Source organism: Lepisma saccharinum, chromosome 17, assembly GCF_977018435.1.
Source record: "Lepisma saccharinum chromosome 17, izLepSacc3.1, whole genome shotgun sequence".
In the NCBI taxonomy this organism is placed as follows: Eukaryota; Metazoa; Arthropoda; class Insecta; order Zygentoma; family Lepismatidae; genus Lepisma; species Lepisma saccharinum.
This window is the reverse complement of record NC_139245.1, coordinates 23,852,639-23,878,913: the sequence shown is the minus strand read 5'-3', so window position 1 is coordinate 23,878,913 and position 26,275 is coordinate 23,852,639. Positions and strand designations below refer to the sequence as shown.

The 26,275-nt window shown below is 39.3% G+C and overlaps 1 protein-coding gene across 1 annotated transcript; it reads right to left on the bottom strand.

The window, feature by feature from the left end:
* Nucleotides 1-1,363: 1,363 nt before the first annotated feature.
* PIG-T (phosphatidylinositol glycan anchor biosynthesis class T) lies at nucleotides 1,364-25,860 on the bottom strand. The gene is made up of 10 exons (XM_083139149.1): nucleotides 25,547-25,860; nucleotides 18,633-18,810; nucleotides 17,816-18,056; nucleotides 16,966-17,052; nucleotides 15,596-15,793; nucleotides 10,053-10,251; nucleotides 9,252-9,404; nucleotides 8,276-8,522; nucleotides 7,407-7,568; nucleotides 1,364-2,885 (listed from the first exon to the last, which is right to left on the bottom strand). Exons 1-10 carry the CDS (start codon nucleotides 25,722-25,724, stop codon nucleotides 2,768-2,770), a joined length of 1,761 nt encoding a protein of 586 aa, XP_082995275.1. The 5' UTR covers nucleotides 25,725-25,860; the 3' UTR covers nucleotides 1,364-2,767.
* Between the last annotated feature and the right edge of the window lie 415 nt (nucleotides 25,861-26,275).

Genomic DNA, 26,275 nt, shown 5'->3' with positions numbered 1-26,275 from the left:
TCTTTCTGCACCTTCGGCACTATTGGAAGCCAAATCAAAACTAATACCACATCACTTACCAGTTAGGACAAGCAACCATTGTAAAGTTTGACTTACGAAAACAATGTTGTGCAAGTAGTTTTCTTACTTCCCTGTAGGTGGTAGTAAAGGCTAACATTCTTCAGGTTAACTGATTAAAACAGTTTCTATCACCAATAAATGGCATTTGGCAGCAATTTGAAGTCAATCATGCATGTGTCTGTTGTCCTGCCTTGAGGGGTTAATAATATTGCAGGTATCTTTTATCCATCCTACAGCAATTACTTCATAATGTTGCATCTTCCTCACCCTTGCATATCTCGCTGCCATTTTCTATGTAATATAAGTAAGTGCTCATATGTCTGGGCATATAGGGTTTTCTTGGAATAACTTCAATTGGTAGATGCAGTCATGGATACTTCGGAGTTGTAATAAATCCATATGTTCAATGGATTTGTCACAACTGAGAAGTATCCATGACTGTACAAGATCAATTGTATTTTAGCCCTATTATTTAATAATTTAATGCGGTATTATGATGAAACGAAGTACAGTGAAACCCTGCTTTTACATTTGCCTGCATTATTCAATGTTCATGGTCTCAACAGAGCAAAATTCTGTACAATTTTCCTCGATTTTACATTATCCCATATTTTAAGTTATTTCACATTGGTGTCCCCCTGAAAAATGTAAAACCGAGGTTCCACTGTAATTTGGAAAATATATTCTTAGGTATGTGTAGAGGAACGGATCTCACATTCACATATTATCTTGACTGAAATATGACAAGATTCTATCCCTTCAACGTATATCATGTGCACAAAAGATCAGTTTCACTAAGTTAGGTTTTTAGAACCAAAATAAACAAACTACAGGCTACAAAAAATTATTTATATTAATTCTGAAAATTATTTGACTACACTCTTCTAAATAAATACAAAAAAGAAAACACATGTCTTTCTTCAACAAGCACATTTTCAGTTCCTGAGGAAAATATTTATATACATGACAATATATTTCAATATGTTTAATGTAATAATAAAAAAAGAATTATTTTATAATTTTCTAAATCTTAATTATTGCGTTAGACATTTCATGTTGGGAAGGAATGTAATCTTTAACAGTATTACACTTTATATGCACAATGGAAAACAGTTAATTGCAAGCGTAAGAATTCTGTAAAATATTTGAAATGTGTTATGATTTCAGGATGGCCACTCCAGGGCCATGAAAAAATCAAGGGTACAAGCATGTGTTTTCTCTATTTCAATCTTACATATTACTGTCTTGCAGCAACAGACACACACAAATATATTAGCAATATAAAGGCTTTGTGTGATTTCAATGTATCCAAAAATTCTAATTCAATTAAACGGTATATATGTGTATTTAAAATATACCTTCAAATGCAAGTCAGAAATGTTACAGGATGTTACGAAAAATTGTTAACTGTATAAGAATTTCAAACTTGAATTTACCAAATCAATGTCAAGATAGCTTATCTCGCAATAATCTTCAGTCTGTCTGACTGTTCTGCAAAGAGCACTAACAAAGTAAATGGATTTAGAGAATTCTGTTAAATATAAAATCTAAACTGTGAAATACTTCTCAGGGCATTTATAATAAAAATTGCAATTTTTCACATCTACGGAGAAAAATTCATGCAGAATTCCCGGTGAGTGGCCACCCTTGATTTTCTTTCTTCTTTAGCCTGTCTAGTTAGATGCACTTTTTGACACCAGGTACATCCCATGTTAGGCTGGTGCAAGGAAATTGTGTTAACCAAGTAGACGCTGTACGTAAGAAAAGTAGTGACAGTTCAGAAGATCCAACAAATACCTGTCTGCTGCTTTAAACGTTAATTTGATTGGTTAACATGTACCAATTGCACACGGCTCAAGTGTACAGTGCAGACACCAAATACACTACGTAATATCAAAGAATCAAAGAAGATGTCTCGGTGTTGCACTTTTTAACCAACTAGACACACGAGTGCAACCAGTCAAAAAAAAGTGCAGCAAACTAAATGGGGACCTTTTTGAAATTTTGATTTGAATACATTTAAAATATTTCCTTGGACTTGACACATGAGATCATTGGTTGCATTAAAATAAGGAAAATTAATCTATACTGAAATCTTTGTGTTTGTTCTGAATTTGTAAAATTGCTATGATATTCTGACTTATACGCTTTCAATTTCATAAATACGGAGAAACTAGTACCTCGTTCCAACGAGGATGGTGGCAGTGGCCACTGAAATTAATAAAAGAAAAAAAAAACAGCTTCACGGATACAAGTGAGTACTAGTTTCTCCGTATTTATATACTACCGCGTCTCTTTTCCCAATTATGAATTCAATTTCATTTTAGAAAAAAAGTTAAGGTATACTTCTTTGGCAGGGGGGAGACTAAACGTAAAACACTTAAAATTTCCTACAAAGTACTTACATTCATCCATAAAAAACTCAGATTGTTTATTCATGTAACAAAATCAAATTATCCACCTGCAAGAAATACTGGGATTTTGGGGAATGCTTTTTTGACATGTTGACATCTGTCTTAGTGGCACACGTTTGTGACACACACACATCATCCAAAAGGTTGTTCTACATTCCCAAAGGCCTTTTTGGCCACTAAAGTAGGTAACTACGAGCACATACACATATCACCATTGTTTGTACTGACTTTGTCACGTACAAACGTGAGCAAGAAATGCTTGGTTTCAAGTTCTTCCTGCTGACTAGAGATCACTAGGACGTCTTCTCTTTCTCTGCATCTGCCTTTTCTCCCTTTCCGAATAAGCCTCGTATCTTTTTCTTTAATGAGGCTAGCAGACCTTTGTCTTTATTTATGTCTTTTAAGATTAATCTGAAAAAACAAAGTACACATGTAAGTATAGTAAATAATACCATTTGGGGTGGGGCAGGTGAAAAAGGGAGTTTTGTTAACATAAAAGTTTCAAAACTAGCTTTAAATCCACTTTATACACTAAACCTGGCCCTTTGAGTGTTAGGACCTTACAAGCAACATTTTATACAGTGACAAGTGGTCAGTTCATTCAGATTAGTCTACTACAGGCCTCCCCGATGGTGCAGTGGTAACATTGTCACCTTATAATCGAAGGGTCTGGGTTTGATACCCAGTGGTTCAGGTCCTGTCCCAATTAGCCTTTCTGTGCATAAAGTGGACTTCAACTCATTCGTTTGAAGTCTGCCACTATTGATCCTGACCAACTCTCCAATTGTCCTTACGTTAGAGCTCCCTTTGGGAATCGAACCTAGGACCACTCACACCCAAGGTGACAGGATTAATCATTCAGCAATGCAGAACCTCAGTTTATGCCCAGATAGGCTAAACGAGGCAGTTTAAGTGGGACCTAAATGATTGAAATATGTCCAATCATGAACATGAAGTTTCAGGGTGGTTGTGGTAAACGCGGTTTAAAATTACTTACGTGAAATTTAGAAGATTTCGTACTTCCGCGTTGCACAATTTAATGGTTCAATCCTATTAATTTCGAATATCCACTGTCTTCATTCACAAAAGGGTACGGCGTTTGAAGCGGAGATGGTACCGCGTCACTACATTGTTTGTTCCCGGGCGGCGGTGGTTGCGATTTTTCCCGTTCGGCAGCACTGGCACACGCAGCTTGGTTTGTGTCGTCTGCTTCCTGTTGTCCGGTGGCGTTGTCAGTTGGGGGTTGGGGGGCTGGGCAGCGTTGCTCGGTAATGTGCCGTTCCTGTTCCCCGCGTGGCTGGAGGGGGGTCGAGTATGTGCATAGCATCTTTTCTTTTTCAGGTCGGGGATCTTTCTGAGGACAGGGTGCCAAGTTGGGTGTGCTTGCCCATTGTCCAGGTTTAGTGCTGGTTTCTGCTGGATGATGGCATGGGTTTCTTTGATGGTGTTTTCTATGACAGAGCCGGTTGGGTGAAGTATGGATATGGAGGAGATGGTGTGGTTAGTGGAGTGGAAGTGTTGGGAGAGGCCTGATTTAGGTGTGTCGTTTTTGGCATCTTTTACATGTTCGTTAATCCGTTCTTGGATGGTGCGGATGGTTCTGCCAATGTAGGTGTTGTGGCATTGGCATGTGGTCTTGTAGACACCGGGGGATGCAAGTTTGGGTAGGTAGTATCTCTTGAAGTTGGGTAGTGCCCTTCCGATTTGGGATATGGGTTTGTGCGCTACTCGGATGTTGAAGGGTTTGAGGGCTTTGGCAAATTTTCCAGATGTGGTGGGGTGGTAGGGAAAGGCAATCCATTTGGGTTTAGGATTTTGGTTCGGGTTGCTTCTGTTTTTGCGCACCACATGGATAGTTGGCGCTCGGTGTAACTGTTGTTTAAGCCTATTTCCGTTATGCACGCTATTTCATCTTGCAGGTCATCTTCTGTGCAGCTGTGTGTGAATGCTCTTCTGTAAAAGTTCATCCATACTCCAGCTTTCTGTTTTGGTGGGTGGTTGGATTTTGCATGGATATACTGGGTGCCCGAACCTGGTTTCCTGTATACGGATGTGACGAACTTGTCTTGGAGTCGTCGGATGCTGAGGTCGAGAAAGTTGAGGTGGCCATTTTGTTCCCTTTCAACGGTGAAGTTTATGTTGGGATGTATGTTATTGAGGGCAGTTAGGAGATGGGTTAGGTCCTCTTCCTGTTTGTAAATGACTATGGTGTCATCGGCATATCTTTTGTATCTTATATGAGCAAACTCTGGTTGGGTGAGAATTGACTTCTCGGCCACATGCAGCACTATGTTAGATAGGGGTGCGGAAAGGGGGTTGCCCATCGCTAGGCCCCCTGTCTGGTGGAAGAAACTGTCCTCGAACTGGAAATAGTTGTGGGTGAGGCAGGCTTGTAGAAGGTTGCATATTTCATCAGTTACAAATGGAGGCGTGCTATTGCTGAGTAGCCATGTTCTGGTGGAGTCAAGTGCAAGGCTGATCGGAATGGAGGAGTACATGTCCACTACGTCTATGCTGGCTAGTTTGCAGTTGTCGGCTTTGACAAAAGAGGTGACAAATTCTTTTGCTTCGAGGCTGTTTTTTAGGCAGTAGGTGAGTTTGTCATTGTGGGCGGTCAGTTTCTGGAGGAGCCATTTGGTCAGGTGGACACTTGGTTGATTGAAGCCGGCCACTACGATTCTCAAGGGGGTTCCTGGTTTGTGAGTTTTTGGTATGCCATATGCACAGGGAAGGCTGGGGTGGGTGTTCCTTAGTTTCTTCTTTTCACTATCTTCACTACAAAAAGCTGAAACGTGACCCCACAAGCAGATACAATACAGCAATCCGCCGAGCCATAGATAACTGCGCCCTCCTTCAAGATAGTGAAAAGAAGAAACTAAGGAACACCCACCCCAGCCTTCCCTGTGCATATGGCATACCAAAAACTCACAAACCAGGAACCCCCTTGAGAATCATAGTGGCCGGCTTCAATCAACCAAGTGTCCACCTGACCAAATGGCTCCTCCAGAAACTGACCGCCCACAATGACAAACTCACCTACTGCCTAAAAAACAGCCTCGAAGCAATAGAATTTGTCACCTCTTTTGTCAAAGCCGACAACTGCAAACTAGCCAGCATAGACGTAGTGGACATGTACTCCTCCATTCCGATCAGCCTTGCACTTGACTCCACCAGAACATGGCTACTCAGCAATAGCACGCCTCCATTTGTAACTGATGAAATATGCAACCTTCTACAAGCCTGCCTCACCCACAACTATTTCCAGTTCGAGGACAGTTTCTTCCACCAGACAGGGGGCCTAGCGATGGGCAACCCCCTTTCCGCACCCCTATCCAACATAGTGCTGCATGTGGCCGAGAAGTCAATTCTCACCCAACCAGAGTTTGCTCATATAAGATACAAAAGATATGCCGATGACACCATAGTCATTTACAAACAGGAAGAGGACCTAACCCATCTCCTAACTGCCCTCAATAACATACATCCCAACATAAACTTCACCGTTGAAAGGGAACAAAATGGCCACCTCAACTTTCTCGACCTCAGCATCCGACGACTCCAAGACAAGTTCGTCACATCCGTATACAGGAAACCAGGTTCGGGCACCCAGTATATCCATGCAAAATCCAACCACCCACCAAAACAGAAAGCTGGAGTATGGATGAACTTTTACAGAAGAGCATTCACACACAGCTGCACAGAAGATGACCTGCAAGATGAAATAGCGTGCGTAACGGAAATAGGCTTAAACAACGGTTACACCGAGCGCCAACTATCCATGTGGTGCGCAAAAACAGAAGTCCAGTTCAGACACCCAAGAAACAGAGATAACCCGAACCAAAATCCTAAACCCAAATGGATCGCCTTTCCCTACCTCCCCAACACATCTGGAAAATTTGCCAAAGCCCTCAAACCCTTCAACATCCGAGTAGCGCACAAACCCATATCCCAAATCGGAAGGGCACTACCCAACTTCAAGAGATACTACCTACCCAAACTTGCATCCCCCGGTGTCTACAAGACCACATGCCAATGCCACAACACCTACATTGGCAGAACCATCTGCACCGTCCAAGAACGGATTAACGAACATGTAAAAGATGCCAAAAACGACACACCTAAATCAGGCCTCTCCCAACACCTCCACTCCACTAACCACACCATCTCCTCCATATCCATACTTCACCCAACCGGCTCTGTCATAGAAAACACCATCAAAGAAACCCATGCCATCATCCAGCAGAAACCAGCACTAAACCTGGACAATGGGCAAGCACACCCAACTTGGCACCCTGTCCTCAGAAAGATCCCCGACCTGAAAAAGAAAAGATGCTATGCACATACTCGACCCCCCTCCAGCCACGTGGGGAACAGGAACGGCACATTACCGAGCAACGCTGCCCAGCCCCCCAACCCCCAACTGCCAACGCCACCGGACAACAGGAAGCAGACGACACAAACCAAGATGCGCCAGTGCTGCCGAACGGGAAAAATCGCAACCACCTCCGCCCGGGAACAAACAATGTAGTGACGCGGTACCATCTCCGCTTCAAACGCCGTACCCTTTTGTGAATGAAGACAGTGGATCTTCGAAATTAATAGGATTGAACCATTAAATTGTGCAACGCGGAAGTACGAAATCTTCTAAATTTCACGTAAGTAATGAAGTTTCAGGCTCTTCATCACAGAACTTGAAACATTAAACTCATGTTTGAAGTGACACTACTTCCCCAATAAGCTACAGAAATCTCACTTGCTGGGACATAATTAGAAATTATACAAATATAATACTATGGCAAAAAGAAACTATGACGACAGCAATGTATGAGCAAAATCTGATCAAAGGTGGGGTATTATCCTAACATCACATAAATCAAATGAAAATTTTTCTATTGCTACCATCTGCACGATTCCAAGAAACCCTTGACTCACCTTTTTGTTGTGATGTTGTGTAGTGGTCCAAATGCTAATGCCACAACCGTGCATGCTAAGCATATCACATTGTAGGGCATGCTAAAATCTGGAGTTGGCAGAGTAATCAGGAGGCTTTCTGTTCGCAACTGGATGAAGTAGCCTTTCCGTGAAGCATTGAAGCTGCAAATAAAATATTAATGGTGTATTTTAAAATGCCAGCAACGATAGTCAATTGGTAATATTCTTAGTAGTTACAAATATTATAACAAATACTACAGTGCAACTTTTTATAATGCTAATACATCAGTTCTACGCTAAATTAGTCCCATGTTTTATGCAATAACTATGCTATTTCTTAGTGAATGGGTTTGAACGTATGACGTGAATCCTTCAGTCCATGAGGTTTCCGAATCAAATAATTTGGTTTCAATTTCTGAGCTGTATATATTAAGATTATAAATGCAGCACATGGTATCAAAGTGTATTTAAGTCCATTTTTGTCTGAACTGACATGGTATATTTATTATTAGTTGTATTGTTATTAATGTTTCAGGTTACACTTAGTGAACAACATAGTTGCATAATATTAATTATAAGTTTGATATCAAATGTTCCAAAACATTATAGGGGATAACCAAGTGGCTAAAATGTTTGTACAAATACATGAATTACACTAACATACAATTAAAGCAAATACATGCACACATTTTCTGATCATCTTGCAATACACATGATTTGGGATGTGCTAAATGAAACTAAAGAACAAAAAATTTACACACAATTTTCCATCAAGTTTTAAATAACTTATATTCAGCTGTGTGTCCAACAATAAAAGTAAACAAATGCATAGCCTTAGCTCGATGATTAATTGTTATTCATAAACTTACCTTGAAGCAACTGTGCTCCCACTTTGAGGTAGGCCGGTGTAGTTTCTTGCAATGGGCAACATTGTGCTGATGACTGCAGATCCGACGTAGAAGCCATGGTTAGCATCCGGGGGGTACTCCTGCCATTTGAGAAAGATGTAATCAAACTCTATTGATATTTCCATCACGGACCGTGGTGGGAGAGTGACTCCCAGTTCCAGATGGTAAGGCCTTGTTCGCTGCACACCTGGGATGTACTTCTTGAACACTGCAATGTAATGATGCCCATTTCGGTTCCTCAGCATGTGATTTAGTATACCTAACTCATTTCACCTTACCACAGCAAAGATGGCATTTGAGCCGAAACCACTTTCATCTTTCCTTATCTTTTAATCCAACTTAATGTTTTGATAAAAAGCATTTTGCCAGCTCCAAGGGAAGGCTCAAGCATGTCAAAAGAATTTGGAACTATAAAAAGAGGTGTGTTGTAACTTTGTCAAGTTTAATTTACAACGATAACAATATGTTGCATGAAATATCAACTCCTTACAAGGGCTGAGCCAAGGTCAATCAATATTTTTCCAGAGTCCGGGAATTCCGTGGGGTCTGCGAAAATGCTTAGAACGACTTTCACAGAGTCTTACATATGTTGGAAATTATGTAAGATATAATTTTCATTATTTTGATGGCAGCGTTGTGGGGAGAAATGGATGTTGTGATCGAATAATTACCTTACAGGAAATTATGAAGCAGAACTATGTTCCAATTCACAAGTATTGGAATTAGTTATTAGGTCAAAGTGGTATTTCTACTATTCTATTTTTTCAGTAAAAACTGCAAGTTGTTTCTCTTGTAGTTTATGGTTCGTACAAACACATGAACATAATTTTTGATTTAACATAGTTGAAGAATGAATTAATGACAAATAAATGTGTGTTCTGAAACGTTACATAGAAAATTGTGTTTGTGTGTGTATGAACTGCAGGATTGCACTTACATGGCTTGACCTGTTTTCCATTGGTCACTACCTTTACCGTGTGGAAATACACTGGAAGGAACCATGGGATATTTTCCATGTACACAATATTCAAAGGCTGGTGATGACTATTGTGTATTTTCGTCACTATTCCTCCCCTCTCTTGGCCGTAACCTAAAAAATATTTAAGAAAATGCTTGAGGATAATATATATATTGATAGTTGATAAATGTATGAGATTCTCAATTACATAGTTTATTCAATGAGACAATGACCAAGAAGTACTACTGTAGTGGAAAATATATATTAAAATTGTGCAGAAACAGCTTAAATTTGCAACTGAACATTGTGCAGAAATTTAAATTCACACAACATGCGGACAGATTTTTATACAACTTAAAAGTTGGAATTTCAAGTCCTTGGAACTCAACTGAGTTTTCCATATTATACAAGTTTTGTTGAAAGAATTAAAACATAATTTGTACTTATTAAGATAATATTTATCTTGAAATAATCCATTACAAATTCAATTTGCATTTAAACACAAGACACTATATTAAATCCATTTTGTCTACTCAACAAAACAAATCTAAAATCACCCTTAATACATTGACATTTATATAGTGTTCTTGAACTCGGCTAGACCCTGTTACTTTAACAAACACACGTACAATGGCAAATGCTTATTTGTGAATGTACAAGACGGGCACAAATTGAAATGAATATTCCAATTGCTACTAAAGATACATGCAAACCTACACTGCTCTTTGCCAGAGAAATCTGGTTCAGATCAAGTCTACAGGGATTGAATCACAAACTTACCAATTATGTACCGGTTAGCATATAATATTGGTGGCCTGTTGACATTGAACACCTTTTCCTTGCTGTACATAGCAGCAATATTTGCAACAGCTTCCTCTGTTAGTTTTGGAACATCATAAACAGCTATTTTGGAAATCTGACCACCTCGTAAACTTGTCACAATGTCCTGAGGAGGAGGAGTTAACTTCATGCCAGTGTCCTGTGAAAGAGAAAGGATAATTGGATAAATTATGGGTTGGATACCATGGAACCATCATTTAAGTGCTGCCACCTGTATGCAAAAGTTGCAGGTATCTACAATTATTTTACCACCACCTCTAGGCTCTTTTTGTGTATAATTTAGAATGCCATATTTTGGCAAAAGTTGGGATTGTGTAATATTTTTTATAATTTGTGCAGAAGGATAAAGAAGGCCTTTAGTATGCTGGAAATGACTGGAAGTAAGTTTGTAATTGGGAAGAAATAAAATGTATGGTTTAAAGTACAGTGAAATTGCAATTATACGTTTCGCGATAGTACGCGCCACTGATGTAACATGGAGCGACATGAAATATAAAACACACACGCAACATGTGTAACACTAAATTACATAAATTTTCTCTAAAATGTGCACTCTGCCTTTCTTCCAAACAATTTTTCATGCATTTTAGAGAAAATCAATAAAGAGAAGTCTTACTTCTCTCTCTGGTAAATTACAATACGTTACAGAAAAGAAAATACATTGCGAGCGAAGAGAGGAAATAATTTTTAGATCCATTTTCTTGGAAACTGAAAACAATATTGATTTAATAGGATGCAAATAATTCTATGGGGTGCCATGGCATTCTCTCTTTTACAACTTTTTTCATTTAGATTGTTCGGCATCCAGGGCTGACTCCCGTCGCCCCCTAGCTACGGTTCTGAACTTGATGAGAAGAAAAGTATGCATTGCGACCGAAGCGAGCAGGAAAATTTTACGAAATGTATTTTTATTTGCATACAATTTGAAACGGGGGGGGGGGGGGGGGAGGCTGCAGGTGCCCTTGGCTGTCAATGTTTGCCCCCAGAATTGATTTCCCTCCAAGGTTGGGGGAGCAATGGTTATGCCACTGTGTAGCACACCAATCATTCTAAGTTGTTTAGCTTCAATAAAATAAAGACTGTAATAGATTTCTCAAAAATCAAAATTAATTGATTTTTGATTCCAACAAATGTGACTGTCTGGAACAGTGGAGCAGTTTAACCTATGTCTTGCCCCAAACAGGCAAGAAGAGCCACTGCTGTGTCACCTTTCATAGTCGCTAATGCTTAGCTCTTGGGTATCTCATAAAATGCCACAATGTTTGATACGTTTCGTTCCAACTTTGTAAATTTTATCAATAAATAAAAAAAGAAAAACACTTGTGAGAGGCGCAGGAGAAGAATGATCGCCCCCTTCAAGCCTTTAATTCGTCCTTGGAGCAAACTACTAAGATTAATAGTTGTAGTTTGCCTAAATTGTTTCCTTGTCATCCTAGTCATGCTGGGGTATATGTCAGCTGTTCTCTCTCCCTGGCTATGGTCATTCCACAGTGACTGTGCATGAAAATGTGAGTGAGGAGGCAGAAGTGAAAAAAAAGAAGAAAAAAAAGTAAAGTGCTCCCCTGTGCTTAGCACCATGCCATGAAGGTGTATAGGGGTGTGGGGGTAACACCCCACACTTTCTTGATCAGGTTGTGAGTGGGGGTGATGTGATCAGCATCACACCCCTGACCGCCTTTATTCCCCAGGTACCCATGTCATTCGACGCTGGGTGGGTGCCAGGCCCGGATTTGAACCGGCCGGGGATCGAACCTGGGACCTATAGCATGGTAGTCGCCCCCAGTCCCTCTTTGCCCCTTTAGCATTCGTCATTCTTATCTTTGTTCGCCTCCTGTCTCTCGTCGCCCTCCCCCCTTATCATTTGTTGCCCATATCTCTGTTCGCCCCCTATCTCTCCCTGTCCCATCCTTCTTCATTCTTATCTTTGTTCGCCCCCTGTTTCTCTTGCCTTCTTATCATTCATCGCCCCTATCTTTTGTCAGTCTTTGTGCGCCCCCTTATCATTCGTTGCCCATATCTTTGTTTGCCCCCTATCTCTCCCTGCCCCATCCTTCGTCATTCTTATCTTTGTTCGCCACCTGTCTCTCATTGCTCATATTTTTGTCATTCGTTGCACTCACTGTTAAGCTTCCTGCTCCCCATAACGGTAGTTCTTCGTAAAATATATCGCCTTATTGAAGAAATAAAATGAGGCCCTTAAGGGTCTGTCACCCCTCCGTCCCACATTTTTTCACTCTTGTATGTTTCTTAATTGACACTATGTGTGGTATATTTCATTCCAACTGTGTAAATTATTTATCAATATGTGAAAAAATAAAATAGGTCCTTGGTGGGAGTCGCCCACGACGCTCCCTCAAGAGCCTCGGAGAGGGCGGTCGACCCCCTTTTAATCCGCCCTTGATCCAGCGCCCATACAGGGCCGATGCTAGGAGCGAAATTCCTTAATTAACCAAAATTTCCGAATGCCGTGATATCAGTTTTATTATTTTTTCTTCAAAGTTGGGGGATGAGCATTACATATCCTCATAGAGTGGTCTTTTTTCGTGCTTCCCTCGAAATTTGGTTAACCGAATTATTGGGAGGCAAAATGGAAGAGGCCCCGGCGTCCACCCAGCATCGAATAACATGGGTACCCGGGGGAAACCCTGGGGGGTAAAGGCGGTCAGGGGCATGGTGCTGATCACATCACCCCCACTCACGACCGGATCAAGAAAGTGTGGGGCGTTACCCCCACACCCCCTATGCGCCTTCATGGCATGGTGCTAAGCACAGGGCAACACTTTTTTTACAATGTATAAATTTTACCTCCAGTAAAAGCCATGTGTTTAAGAAGAAAACAAAACCAATTTCCTTCTCTCTACGACAATTAGTTCTCGAGCTACGATTTTTTTGTACTAGCAGCAAGTTTGAAAAGTGCATGCTAGCAAAGGTGCCGGCTTCTATGGGAATACACGCATGCGAGGCTCAGTCCGCTAAGATTTTAAGTCCACTTTATGCACAGAAGGCTAATCGGGGCTGGACCTACAGTTTAAAGTTGGATCCAAACCCATATATGCCTCCACCGGGTATCGAACCCGGAACCCCTTGATTACAAAACGACGACATTACCAAGACGCCATCGGGGAGGCAAAAAAGAAATGTATACGTACGTACCCTCCCCCCCCCCTTCCCTCGAAAATCCTGGCACTAGTTTTCAAAGGGATTAATCTTGTGTTATCCCCAAGATAAGAGTTAGGGTTTTGTTTATCAGAAGGCACGACAAGAACGAAAAATTGCATCCTTTATGTTGTACGAGTCATTGCTGTCAGAAAGGATATAAGCAAGGGACTGCTTTGGAAGAGCTAGACATAACATTGGCGCCGGTAGCAGCTTTCCTCCAGACAGACTGGCACCAACGCACAGGTGGCGGAATAGAATGTTCTGCACGTTTTAAAGATAAAGCACTTGTTGAAGACAAGAAAAGCTGGACTACCGCGTTCATGTTTTTTTTTTAGTCAGCAGCTTGCTTATTCCTGAACAAGTTACAGAAAGAAAGGGGGAAGGATTATTGTATTGTAAGGGACACACGAGCAATATTTCATATGCAGATAGCTGCATTAAAAAGAAGGCTGCTCTGTGAATAGTCCTGCACAGTGGTGTGCCCAAGGGGGGGTTGGTGGGGATCCTTCCCCCTTGGCCCAATATTCCTAAAAAAAAAACAACGTTGTAGGCAGGAAAATATGGCAAAATTAGGGCTGACTACTAAAGAAAAGTATACTTAAACCCCTCCCTTTCAAAAATCCTGGGCATGCCACTGACCATGCACAGCAGTTGCAGATTAATTATCTCTTGTGAGAGGAGATTAGCAACTTTTTCACTCGTTCCTAAACCAATATCGGATAACTGGGATTGGCAAATTATTCTTACTTTTCTCCCGGCAAACAAGAAAGGAAAGTTTTCCAAGCAAGTTCCTCCCCCGCTCCCTCTCTCCTTCCCCCTTCTACTATAGATCGACCACAAGGGAAAAAACCTTGGGACGAGAAGTCCCCACGCAGTTTTCCCTTCTTCCCTCCACCTCGTGCCATAAAGAAGCATGGTCCACTCTCCCCCCTGTAGGGTGCACAGGACTCGCGGGTCTGCGCAGGTTGTTTTGCTCGAGGTTCCACTATAGGAATGATTATGTAAATAAAGAAATGGGAATAGTGATTGAGCCATGTTCTCAATTGTCCACATACGTTTTTGTGGGGGGAGGCACAACGAAGACACCCAAGTCATGCTTTTAGAATAGTTAAAACGCTAGAGAAAGCAGCATTTAATGACTATCGTTTGGCAATAATTCGCTTGTTCCCCCGATCGTAAGGCAGGGGTTCAAGGTCGCACGGTGAATGAATAGGCTGCTACAAAAGCAAGAAAGAGGGAAGGAAGAGGTCTCCTGGCAAATTTTATCATCGGTAGGGTTTGGAAAAAGAAAAGTGGGAAACAAGAGTTACAGTAAACATAAGATAGAGATAAACGTCCTAATGTTCAGCATGGTTGTTTTTTCAGGGAATTGGCTGAATGGATTAAGTGGGTAAACCTTGCTTGTGCTCCTTTCACCCCACCCCCTTCCCCCCGTGTCTTCAATGTCTATTTCTCTTGTATTTGTGAATTTACAATAACGATTTACAACAGATTAGTGAAATACAGCAAATTTTGGTGTATAACTGCCACAGACATTGAAAACGATCCTTCGGTGAACGACAAACAACCATGAGAAACAATAACGGTGATTTCAGAAATGTGAAGAAACAGTGTTGCAATAATGGGTAAAAGGGTTTTTCGAAGCAGAAGTTGTGATAATTTGGTCAAGGTCTTAGAGTTTAAAGAGCACCATTGTTGAAGTTCACAGTTTTAAAAATGTACACAATTTATATCTTGTAAATTGTGTGGCATATGGTTATGATGGCAGACACAAAAACAATCAATTTTGTTTGGCAAACTTGGAAGGAATTCAAAGCCTTTAAATGCATAAAACATTTTGTTGGCAAATAAAGAGTTCTTGTAATGGAGACTTCTTAATAATGGACATTTTCACTTTCCACTTTGGTGTCCATTATGGAGAAGTTCCATTTATTTGAAAATGTCATGAAACGACACAGATTTTGTTTTATGTATTTTTCTCCATGTGTAGTACTTTCAATATAACGAGTAATATTCAATTTTACATTATTGAATTTTAAGTCTTACTTCTAATAAGCAATAGGGATGAGCTGATTCTAATGTAAATGTTGGAAAATATCAATGTTTTGGCTGGGATATACATACATAATTACAAATGCTACTTTTTCTGTACATTCAGTATTCCGCAGGGCACACTTTCAGCTATTACAAGCTACAAACAAAATTTCATTTCAGAAGAATATCTAAAATCTGCCCTTCACCAAGAACAAAAACAATTGTTTAAAAAAAATACTGGGGTATTGTTGAAGGGATTTTACATTCAGACAACAAAATTATTAACAAACCTCTGCATTTGTAACATCAACATAAATCTTGCTGCTGTTTGCCAGAGGACATGGCGACTGTAAGCCAGCACCAAATAGTTTCCTTGTGGACCAGTCCTGAGTGGTTATCCTGTGCGACTCTCCCCAAGCAATAACTGGGTCATAGACTAACGAAACAGTCTGTTTCAGTTCTATTGAACTTTTAGAGCAATCCGTATCCTGTAAAGTATGGAGAAAATGTTATTACAAGAATTGTTGGCATTAAATATATTAGGGATGGGACAGATTAATCGGTACTCTAGCGGTATCGGCCAATATAGGCATATTAGTGTATCGGTAAAATTACCGATTATTTTACCGATCCGATAAATATCTGGTAATTTAGTGCAAAATTTTGCCATTTTGTTATAATTTTTATGGATAATCTCCATGCCCTACTTTCTAAAAAAGTAAATGTCTAAATATGCCACTTCTCTTTCAATGCAGTCACTTCGAAATACACATTTATTAAAGAGGTCAATGAACTTTTCAGGTTCTTCAAAGACATTTCTAATTTTATATCGGATTGGTACAATATCGGTTATCACGATACATTTTATATCGGTACTTTATCGGTATCGGCCAAAATTTCATATCTGCTCATCCCTAAAATATATATTTTCTTGTATTAGTTTATCATTAATTTTAAACATACTATCACTCAAAATAATCATAACTTTTACATAAGCATGGTAATACATACTTGCATATTTTATTTCATTTTTATAAATATTTTTACAGCAGCAATTTTATTCTAAAAACCCAATAAACTGTGCAACGTTATGATAACTGGAAGATATTGGCCAAGTTTTAAGTTCAAATAATGCTTAAGTATTAGAATAGGTTCAACAACCTTAAAAAGTGCCATGGGAAATAAGATTAAATGAAAAAAATATAAAATAAATCCTTTCTTATACGGACATTGCTAATATCAATACACTGGTAATTTCTACTTACGCAGTATATTCATAACACAAAAATAGCATGTGGCTATACTATTCATATAGCAATAGAGGTTATAAATAGGACTATGCAGATACAGGTAGCTTTATGCTAATAGCAGTGCTTGTACACTGTAGCAACGTGCTTCAGCAATGTACCCAAGTTTAAAAATATTCTGATTCCGTTTGAGAACATCATGATCTTATTGAGTTCTAATGACGTTATTTAACACGAACTGTTCTATAATCCTGCAATCAATATTGGCAAACACTTGATTAAAATTAGTGACCTTCCCAAAATAATGAAACTTTTTTTTTCTCTCTTTCTTAAGTGAAATTTTCAGCATGTGTATGTGTGCTCTTACAGGTAATACCAATAAGCTCTAATAGAAAGGTAAAAATGCACCTTACCCTGCACATTGAGCGCAAGTGAACTCCCAGTGAGTGGTAGTTTGTCTTGTATATGGAGCCAGCATTCAATATGGTTGATAATCCTCTCTGCAACACAATTCAATGGTTTTAGTATATTAATGAATCTCTAGATAGTATCCACAGGTACAGTATGTTTCTTCTGCACAGCTTTTAAACCAGAGAATTGCAACAGGATTTGCATGAGTACCGATAATGTACTACAAACTTGTTTAATTACATTCTGGTAGAACAACTAATGAGAGAAATGAACAATGAATTGAATTGTTGTTTTAAGTACAGTTTATACACAGAAGGCTAATCAGGACTGGACCTACAGTTTAAAGTGGGATCCGAACCACTGTACAATGTGCCACCACCAGGTATTGAACCTGGACCCCTTGAGTACAAGGTGATGATGTTACCACTATGCCATCGGGGAAGCAAAATGAACAATGAAAACTAACAAAACGTAAGATTCATTGAACCAAAGATAGCAATTTCATGTTATACAGCAAGGAACGAAAGCTGTTTGTGACCAGTGTGCAACCATAGAAGTGACTCTCCCAGCTTTTGTTCATGAAATTAAATTTCTCATGCAATTTTTTAATGTTCATGTATCTCTAGTGTGTTCACAGGCATTTTTGAATGGGTTCTGTCAAAATATTTGAAATGTGTAACTATTAATGAGACCAAAATTACAAGTTTTTACATCTGTAAGAAACATCAAGATTTCATCCAAATAAGTATAAATACATTTTACATATGGCACAAGATTAGACACCTGCATAGGATAGGTAGACAAATGAATATAAGTACTTGATGAAAAAGAAATAAACAGAAGTTCTTGTACCTTGGAATCACAGGGCAGCAATTTCTTCCATGGAGTGAGATTTTCAGTGCAAACAATTTCACGAGGAAGAGAAGCATAACGTAGATATGTAGAATTTGCCTTCCTCTCTGCTGAGTGGGTCGTGCCTGTTGGCTGGAAGGTCCACTCGGGGCTGAGGCTATTGGTTGTGTCAATAAAATTTAAGGAAGCACAAAAAAGTCCAGACAATGCCCCAGTCAGCTCTTTCCATGTTTTATCCACACTTGAAAAATAGCAAGAAAAAATATGTACCTCAATATTATTTATGAAAGAAAATAGGCTAAAGTTCATGCAAATTATCATTAATATTTTTAATTTGAATCCTGTGCCTTTACAGGTATGATGTATACTGGTGATGTTAATGGTATTTTATGTTCTACTTTACCCCTAGTTTTGTATCAATTACTGAAAATTAATGAAAATAATGACAGAAAATTTGATTGCACACTTACATATTTGACTTGAATATACATGATTTCTTGTATCTCTAAAATGACCTATAGTTTTTACCAAGATGACAAAGTTTTAGTTTGAATGTTAACCTTAAATTCTTAGACAGGTTTAAGGAATGCATGGAAATATGTAAGAAGTGTTAGTGTCTTAAGCATGAATCAAACCCAAGAACTCTATTACAAATCTATCTTTAACTACTAAGTTTAATATACACAGCACTTTCTTTCTTTATTTCTTTCCCCTTCTTCTTCTTTATATTCCAGGATTGATTCTCATCAATTTTTGGATTGTTAAATACAAGGGCATTGCAAATAAAAACCAGACACTTGTCACTTCACAAACTTACTCTTTGGTATTTTCTTCAAACCACACCCACAGCTCTGCCCCTGGTGGTGCATCCAACGCAGGATAACCCCACTTCTCATGTCGCCAAAGTCCTTCGGTCAGGCTCAGGTGGAGTTCTTTAACATTGTATCTCCCAACTACTTCACCTAGTGCTCTTGGAAAGAAGCGACAGTGATGAACTGGAAGGAAGAGTACAAGTTCAGATTGAAATTAGATCTTTTCAACATATTCTACTTCAAATTGAATCACAATTTTGATTCACAAGATGAAGCTCTCAATTTTAAGTTGTGGGAAGCAGATGTGTACAAATTTCACTTGCGAAAGATGTCACACTCATATCTTTTTTAGCTGTAAAGAAGAAGCAAACTCCAGAAATACTAAGGCAATCTAACCAAACCTTCCTAATCTACTCACATCAGCAATATTGAAGTAGAATATTTCATCAGCTTAAAAGATGTTCACATTTAAAGGAGATGAAGAAACTGGGGAAACACTAATGCAAGAATCACATCTGCCTTAACTATTTGCATATAAACATTTGGGTAGGAGTGTGATGTTTCAAGTAAACCAACATTTTAAGCAACACAAACTGCACAAATGCACCTGATGCTAAATGTTTTGAATATACCAGCACTAGTCTGTATCCTAAGCAACAGTAAACACATGGTAACTCTTACATGGCAACATACACTGAGTGCTCACTGAATTGCGACCACCCTTCAACACAAGAAGGAACGGCCCAGCAGCTGCTCTGATCACATGACCACCACGACTGGAGTATCATGGTGAATGTATAGACACAACGATACATATCAATCGAAAATGGGAGATGGTCAGGATTTAACGTCATTCCAAAAGGGCATGATTGGTGTGTCAATAACCCAGACAGCGACACTGGTTGGATGCACTAATTCCAGTGCAGTGAAGGTGTACAGAGGGTAGCAAGAAAATGGGGCAAAAGCCACCAAGAGGAAGAATTGCAAGGGCGTACGGAAGGTGACACCATGGGGAGAGCATCGAGTCAAATGGCTCGTGACAGCTGAATGCTGGGAATTACGGGACTAATACAACAGTGGATGCACAACACCCATATCTCAAGGATCTGTGCGGTGAACACTGGCACGCATGAAGTCCCACAGCAGATGACCCACTCTTCACCGCTGACTTTGTCTTGCTTGGTCCCATGAGCATGCTGATTGGACCGTGGACGATTGGAAAAGGGTGTGTTGGTCCGATGAATCACGGTTTTTGCTACACCACTGGGACGGGCGTGTGTGGCGCCAACAGCACAAGGTTATGGACCCTTCCTGCATGGTGAGTGCTGTACAGATGGGTGGGGGTGGCTGTATGGTGTGGGGTTGCTTCTGTTGGCATGGACTGGGAGTATTGGTGTGTATGGACCGCCGTGTGACATCCGTTGTGTATCTGGTGGTGTTAAGGGACCACTTACACCTCACAATTCAACACTACTATCACACGGGGATGGCATTTTCCAGGATGACAATGAACGCTACTTGCTTGGCTGGAGGACCATTCCACAGAGATGCAGCATATGAATTGGCCCCCTAACTCCCCCGATCTTAATCCCATAGAGCATCTGTGGGATGTTGGGGAACGAGCTCTTCGAACCATGCATCCTGCACAGACATCAATTAGTTCGTTATGGGATGCCATCAGGAATATACAGTGTCAGATCTCCGTGGAGACATATCAGCACCTCATGGAATCGATGTCATGTCGTGTCCAGGCCGTCCGCTGAGCCACAGGTGGACCAAATAAGCATTGGGTAGGTGGTTGCAATTCAGTGAGCACTCAGTATATATGTGACAGAAAAGATCTTCTGAGAGAAAAGAGGCAAAGCAAATAGTAATTCTACCTCTTTAGTATGTAAACTTACACACAGTGGCATAGCTAGGGGTGGACGAAGTGGGCGACCAGCCGGGGCCTCACGTTCCATGGGGTTGATACGAAAAATGTAGTAAATAGAAGTGAGAAAATAGATGGAAAAGGCTAATTTTTGTGGACAATAAAATTAAAACAGTCTGTTTTTATCTGGCTTTACATTTTAGATTATAATTTGAATGAATACGTCAAATCAGGGGCGTAACACACAGGTGGGCCCTAAGCCTAAAGTGACCTGGAAATTAGTAAAAATTATTGTCGTATTTCTCAGTTACACAAAAATTGACAATACCATGCTTGGACATTTTAACCTATTTATTCTTTCTTGAATGAAAAGCACTTTCTTTGGTCTCTTCTTCTATCTCTTGACATCTTTAAAAAAGTACTATTACTACTACTTTGTGAAACAGAAAATTCCAGCAGTGTATTACCAGAATATACTTTTGCCATGTATAAATTTCTCCATCACATATTTTTAAATATCATTTTCGTCAGTAATTTATTAATGATAAATTGCTGACGTATCTATGAAGATTTTATATCGATTCACATTGAGAATTCAAATTTAAAGAACGGATGGGGGCCTCAAATTCTAATCTCAACCAGGGCCTCCCAATATGTTGCTACACCACTGCTTATACATGTAGCAGATTAAGGTAACACTTTACTATACCGGAGATGGATTTCTTCAAATTTACAGGAGAAAGTACTTACACAAATCATTTTCTGTAGCGTTGTTGATGTTCGGGAATGTAGTTTTCATCCACTTTAATGCAAATGCATGTGGTTTTCTACGAAAATCTATTTCCGACGTGCTATTGCTGCTGCCGCCATTTGCTTTCTGCACGAGAGCACAATACGCTCTCGTATTGTCCGTATATGTTACATTGAACGAAAGGAGTGCTAATGGAACCAAACCTAACAGGCCTAACCTAATCTACTAGGCATACCTCGTCCCCGTGATGGCTCGTGGAGCTTTCGTGAATTTTTGGGCTAACGTCAATGGTTTTTGGGGCTGCCCGTGGAATGTTTGTGGGAAATAAGGAACAACAGTACGTACTTGTTACTGTAAGAAATATATATTATTTTTGTTAGAAATTCATTATTTCACCTAAAGAAATGTTCCGCAATGCAGAATAGTACGTTAGCAATGTAAAAAATTGCGAAATAAATCATTGATAGGTGTCTCCGGTATAGTAAAGTAGTACCCAGATTAATATGATGGAAAAATTTGAGGTTTACTTCGAGAGGCTGCAAGTTCTTATTCCTGGCCATCTATAATAAGGCACGTTGCTCTATGGCTTGCAAATTCTGGCAGCATGTTAATTTGACTGAATGTCCCAACCCTTTTACCTATGTCATAACTAACCTAGTTGTACACATAAACAACATTCATAAAATTAGATGACCCATAAATAGAGTTTTGTCAATTCTATTGTGAGAGAGAATATTGCTTCTTTACCCACGACATGCATAAGAACTAATATGTATTTTCTCATGCTGTTGCAGATAATGACACTAAATGGTTATGGTTCCAATTGTGCAACGATCTTTGCAAGTTGTACATAGGGATGTAGAATATGTTTAGAATACTGGAAATGACTGTTCAAGTATTTCTGAAGTTTGGATAAACTAATTAGTGCATTTTAAAAAAGCATGCAGTATTAATTTGTGAATACTTATGTTGAGAAAAATTGGCTGTGCAAGTGAATGTGGTCATAAGTTGCCACTGTCTAATGCATTATTTTTTTATTATTGCATGAAAAAAATTTTAAACATGAACAAGGGATGGAGGCCAAGTGTGGGAAGGAAATCACAACTAACTATTCCAACCTATTTAAAACATGTAAATATTAACACTGTAAGCCCAAAATGATGCAATCTTAATGCTAAGAGCACCCAACCTGATCTACCTAAACTACTCACATAAGAATATCTGATCAGGATAGGTTATAATCAGTGTGTTTCCTATAGCATGGTACACGCGGTCTTACCCCCACCCTTTCCAGAACAAGTTATAGTAAATTTAAACATTTTGCAGTGTCATCTACTACAATGCTCTCTAAAATTAACCTATTACCACCTAATAAAAAACAACGGTAACAATTCGATCTCGGCCCAATGTATTTCTTCATTTTTACAGAAGAAACTACTTACGGAAATGAGTTTCTGTAGCAATTTCAATGACCGGGAATTCATGCATTTTTGAAGAAAAATATCTCTCCGACGCACAATTGCCGTTGCTTGTATTTGCTTTCTCTAAGTGAACCGGATGTTCCATACGTTTGATGATGTAACCTCCTGTCAGTGTTTCCAACCATGCCGTTGTTTTGCAAGAAGATGAAAAAAACGAAATATACATTCCTGATATTACTACGAACCCAAATTTTAACTGTTTGCCTAACCTAACCTAACCTTACCGTGAATGGTTTTTGGGGCTATGCGTGAATGGTTTGTGGTGCATTTTTCGGTTAAGAAGGTTGGAAACACTGCATACCCACTGATGATCCACGACGCTACTCAAGCTGTGCCTGCCATATTATGTGTTACGGAAGCAAAAAAGGAAGAATAATAAGGTAAGAGTTCGTTATATCGGAGACACAATAAAATCTGATTTTTTTTGTTTCTCAGGGTTCGTACTTATGAATTGTGTATTGCGAAACACAGTTCAAGGTGCCATTATGCTTTTTACACGAAAACAAACACAATTTTTCACAAGGAGAGTAGTTTTTTATTCTTTTTTTCGCTTCCCTAACACACGTTGACTACTGTTATCGGTATGCAGTGTTTCCAATCTTCTTCACTGAAAAATACCTACTATTGTGTTCGTCACGTGTGCAAATTGCACATTATGCATGGGTAGCTCACGGATAGCCCCACAAACCATTCACGGATAGCCCCACGAACCATTTCCGATAAGGTTAGGTTAGGCAAGCATAGTTAAAAAAAGGGGGTTGGAAACACTGACAGGGGGTTGCATCATCAAATGTATGGAGAATCCGGTTCACGTAGGAAAGCAATGGCAATTGTGCGTCGGTGAGATATTTCTCTTGCAAAATACATGATTTCATCCTGGAATCTATTTCACCGGGAAATCGTGTATTTTTCAACAGAAATATCTCCCCGACACACAATTATTGTTGCTTTCCTTTGTTTGCACTACGTGAACAAAATGTTGCAAACGTTTGATGACGTAACTCCCTGTCAGTGTTTGCAATTATGCCTCTTTTTTTCTTTTATTTTTATTGCAAGAAGGTGACAATTTTAACTATGTTTGCCTAACCTAACCTAACCTAACCTTGCCGTGCATGGTTTGTGGGGCTATCCGTGAATGGTTTGTGTGGCTACGCGTGAATGGTTCATGGGGCTATTCATGAATTGGGGCTATCCGTGCATGGTTCGTGGGGCTATCCGTAAATGGTTCATGGAGATTTTTCAGTTGACAAGGTTGGAAACACTGATGATCTACCACTCTAGTCAAGCTGTCTCGCCATATTGTGTCTTACGGAAGCGCAAAAAAGGAAAAACAATAATTACTCCTCATGTCACAAATTGAAATTATTTTCGTGAGAAAAGCAAAATAACACCTTGAAGAATCTTTCGCAATGCAGAATAGGTAAGTACGAATGTTAAAAATGATGAAATAAACGAGTCAGAGGTGTTGGGACCATGCCGAAGTTTTACCGCAATTTCTACGTCATAAGATGCCTTACCGAATTAATAACAAAAGAGGAAACTATACTTCGGTAACAGTTCGTTAGGCCCAAGTTCCGTTCGTTATATCGGAGACACATTTAAATTGGATATTTTGCATTTTCTCATGGTTCCTACTTACCAATTGTGTATTGCGGAACATAGTTCAAGGTGCCATTATGCTTTTTACACGAAAACAAACACAATTTTTCACATAGAGTGATTATTTTTATTCCTTTTTTAGCTTCCGGAACACACAATATGGCCGGCACATTTTGACTCCAGTTGTGGCTATGCAGTGTTTCAACCTTCTTCACCAAAAAATACCTATCGTGTTCATCACAGGTGGAAATTATACATTATGCACGGGTAGCTGACGGATAGCCCGATGAACCATTGGCAGATAGCCCCACGAACCATTCACAGATAGCCCCACAAACCATTCACAGATAGCACCACAAACCATTCACGGATAGCTCCACGAACCATTCACAGATAGCCCCACAAACCATTCACGGATAGCTCCACGAACCATTATGCATGGTAGCTGAAAAAAAAAGGTAACATTATCGTATGAGGGAAACGGATTCCTTCAAATTTACAGGAGAAAGTACTTACGGAAATCATTTTCTTTAGCGTTGTGGAAGTTCCTGAATGTAGATTTGATCCATTTTAATGTGAATGCGTGTTGTTTTCTGCGAAAATCTCTGTCCGACACGCTGTTTCTGCACGAGAGTGCAATGTTCCGTGTGTTAAGATGATGCAACCCCGTAGCCAGTGTTTCAGCCTCGCCATGTTTTCACTAGAACATGACGTGTCGAGTATTTTTTTTTTTTAACTATGCTTGCCAACCTAACTTAACCTAACCTAACCTTACGGAAAATAGTTTTTGGGGCTAACGTGAATGGTTTTTGAGGCTAACGTCAATGGTTTGCGACGTATTAGCATAATTTCAAATCCGGATTCGTAAGTGTTTCCCTCATACGATAATAGTACCAAATAAAAAAAGTAAAAAAAGTTTGAAACACTGACAGTGGGTTACGTCATCGAACGTGCGGAGCATGCAGTTCACGTACGGGAAGCATGTCAATTGTGCGTCGGTGGGATATTTTTCTTGAAAAATATATGATTTGCCGGTCAAATAGATTCCACGATGATATAAAATACCTCCAAGAACGTTGGAAAGCTTGGAGAAACTCATTTCCGTAAGTAGTCTCTTCTGTAAAAATGAAGAAATTGGTCTCCGATATAACGAACTGTTACCTATACTTCTACATAAAAACTTGCTACAAAAAATTTTAAAACAAAAACTAAACTTACAAGTTTTCGCATTAAAAGCAGAATTCCATAGAGTAGTAAATTGGAAGAAAGCATAAATGTGACCACTTGCAAGTGGTTTCAGCACCAATTCTTCGTGAAATGAATCATCATACCCGAAACAAGGTCCATTCGTCATTAGGAAAACAGCTGTAACTAAGGAAAATTTATAAATTTCCATTTCGCCGCCGTGAAATGAAAAACAAAATCACCGATTCAGCATTTTCACTTGTAACTCGTCGGATGTGATATTTCATTGCATGCACAGCACCGCAGGCTCTGTTTATACTTATCATTTTCAAAAGTAATTTAATACTTATTTTTAAAGATAGAACGGAAAATTAAAATATGATTTCTTATCACTGGTATAAGTTGGACAGTACTACATATAAATTAAGTCAATTAAATATTCGAACGGTGATATTTTGGCTTCGTCTTAGCTCAACTTGTTATTATTCTCGTATATCAATTCTACCTGCACCGACGAGAAGTTTGATAGATGAAATTTTATAGATGAAATAACATTCGTGAATATCTGTACAGTGCTTTCTTTGATAAAAAAAATATTAATATAGGTTCAACTGGACTCGTAAATAGATATTCTTTTTCATACAATAAAAACGATTTTAAAGAAACTATAAAAAAGTATCTGCACGGACAAATCGTTATACAGTTTATTTTATATTATAGCATTAACCAGCAGCGCGCAACAAAATCGTGTAAACTAGAAAT

Excerpts from the sequence above, each read along its gene's own strand:
- PIG-T (XM_083139149.1), bottom strand. The coding sequence starts at position 25,724 with ATGGAAATTTATAAATTTTCCTTAGTTACAGCTGTTTTCCTAATGACG. Across the intron at positions 10,252-15,595 it reads TTGATGTTACAAATGCAGAG|GACACTGGCATGAAGTTAAC; the intron begins GTTTGTTAATAA and ends TCTCTTTCACAG. Across the intron at positions 9,405-10,052 it reads TGCTAACCGGTACATAATTG|GTTACGGCCAAGAGAGGGGA; the intron begins GTAAGTTTGTGA and ends AATATTTTTTAG.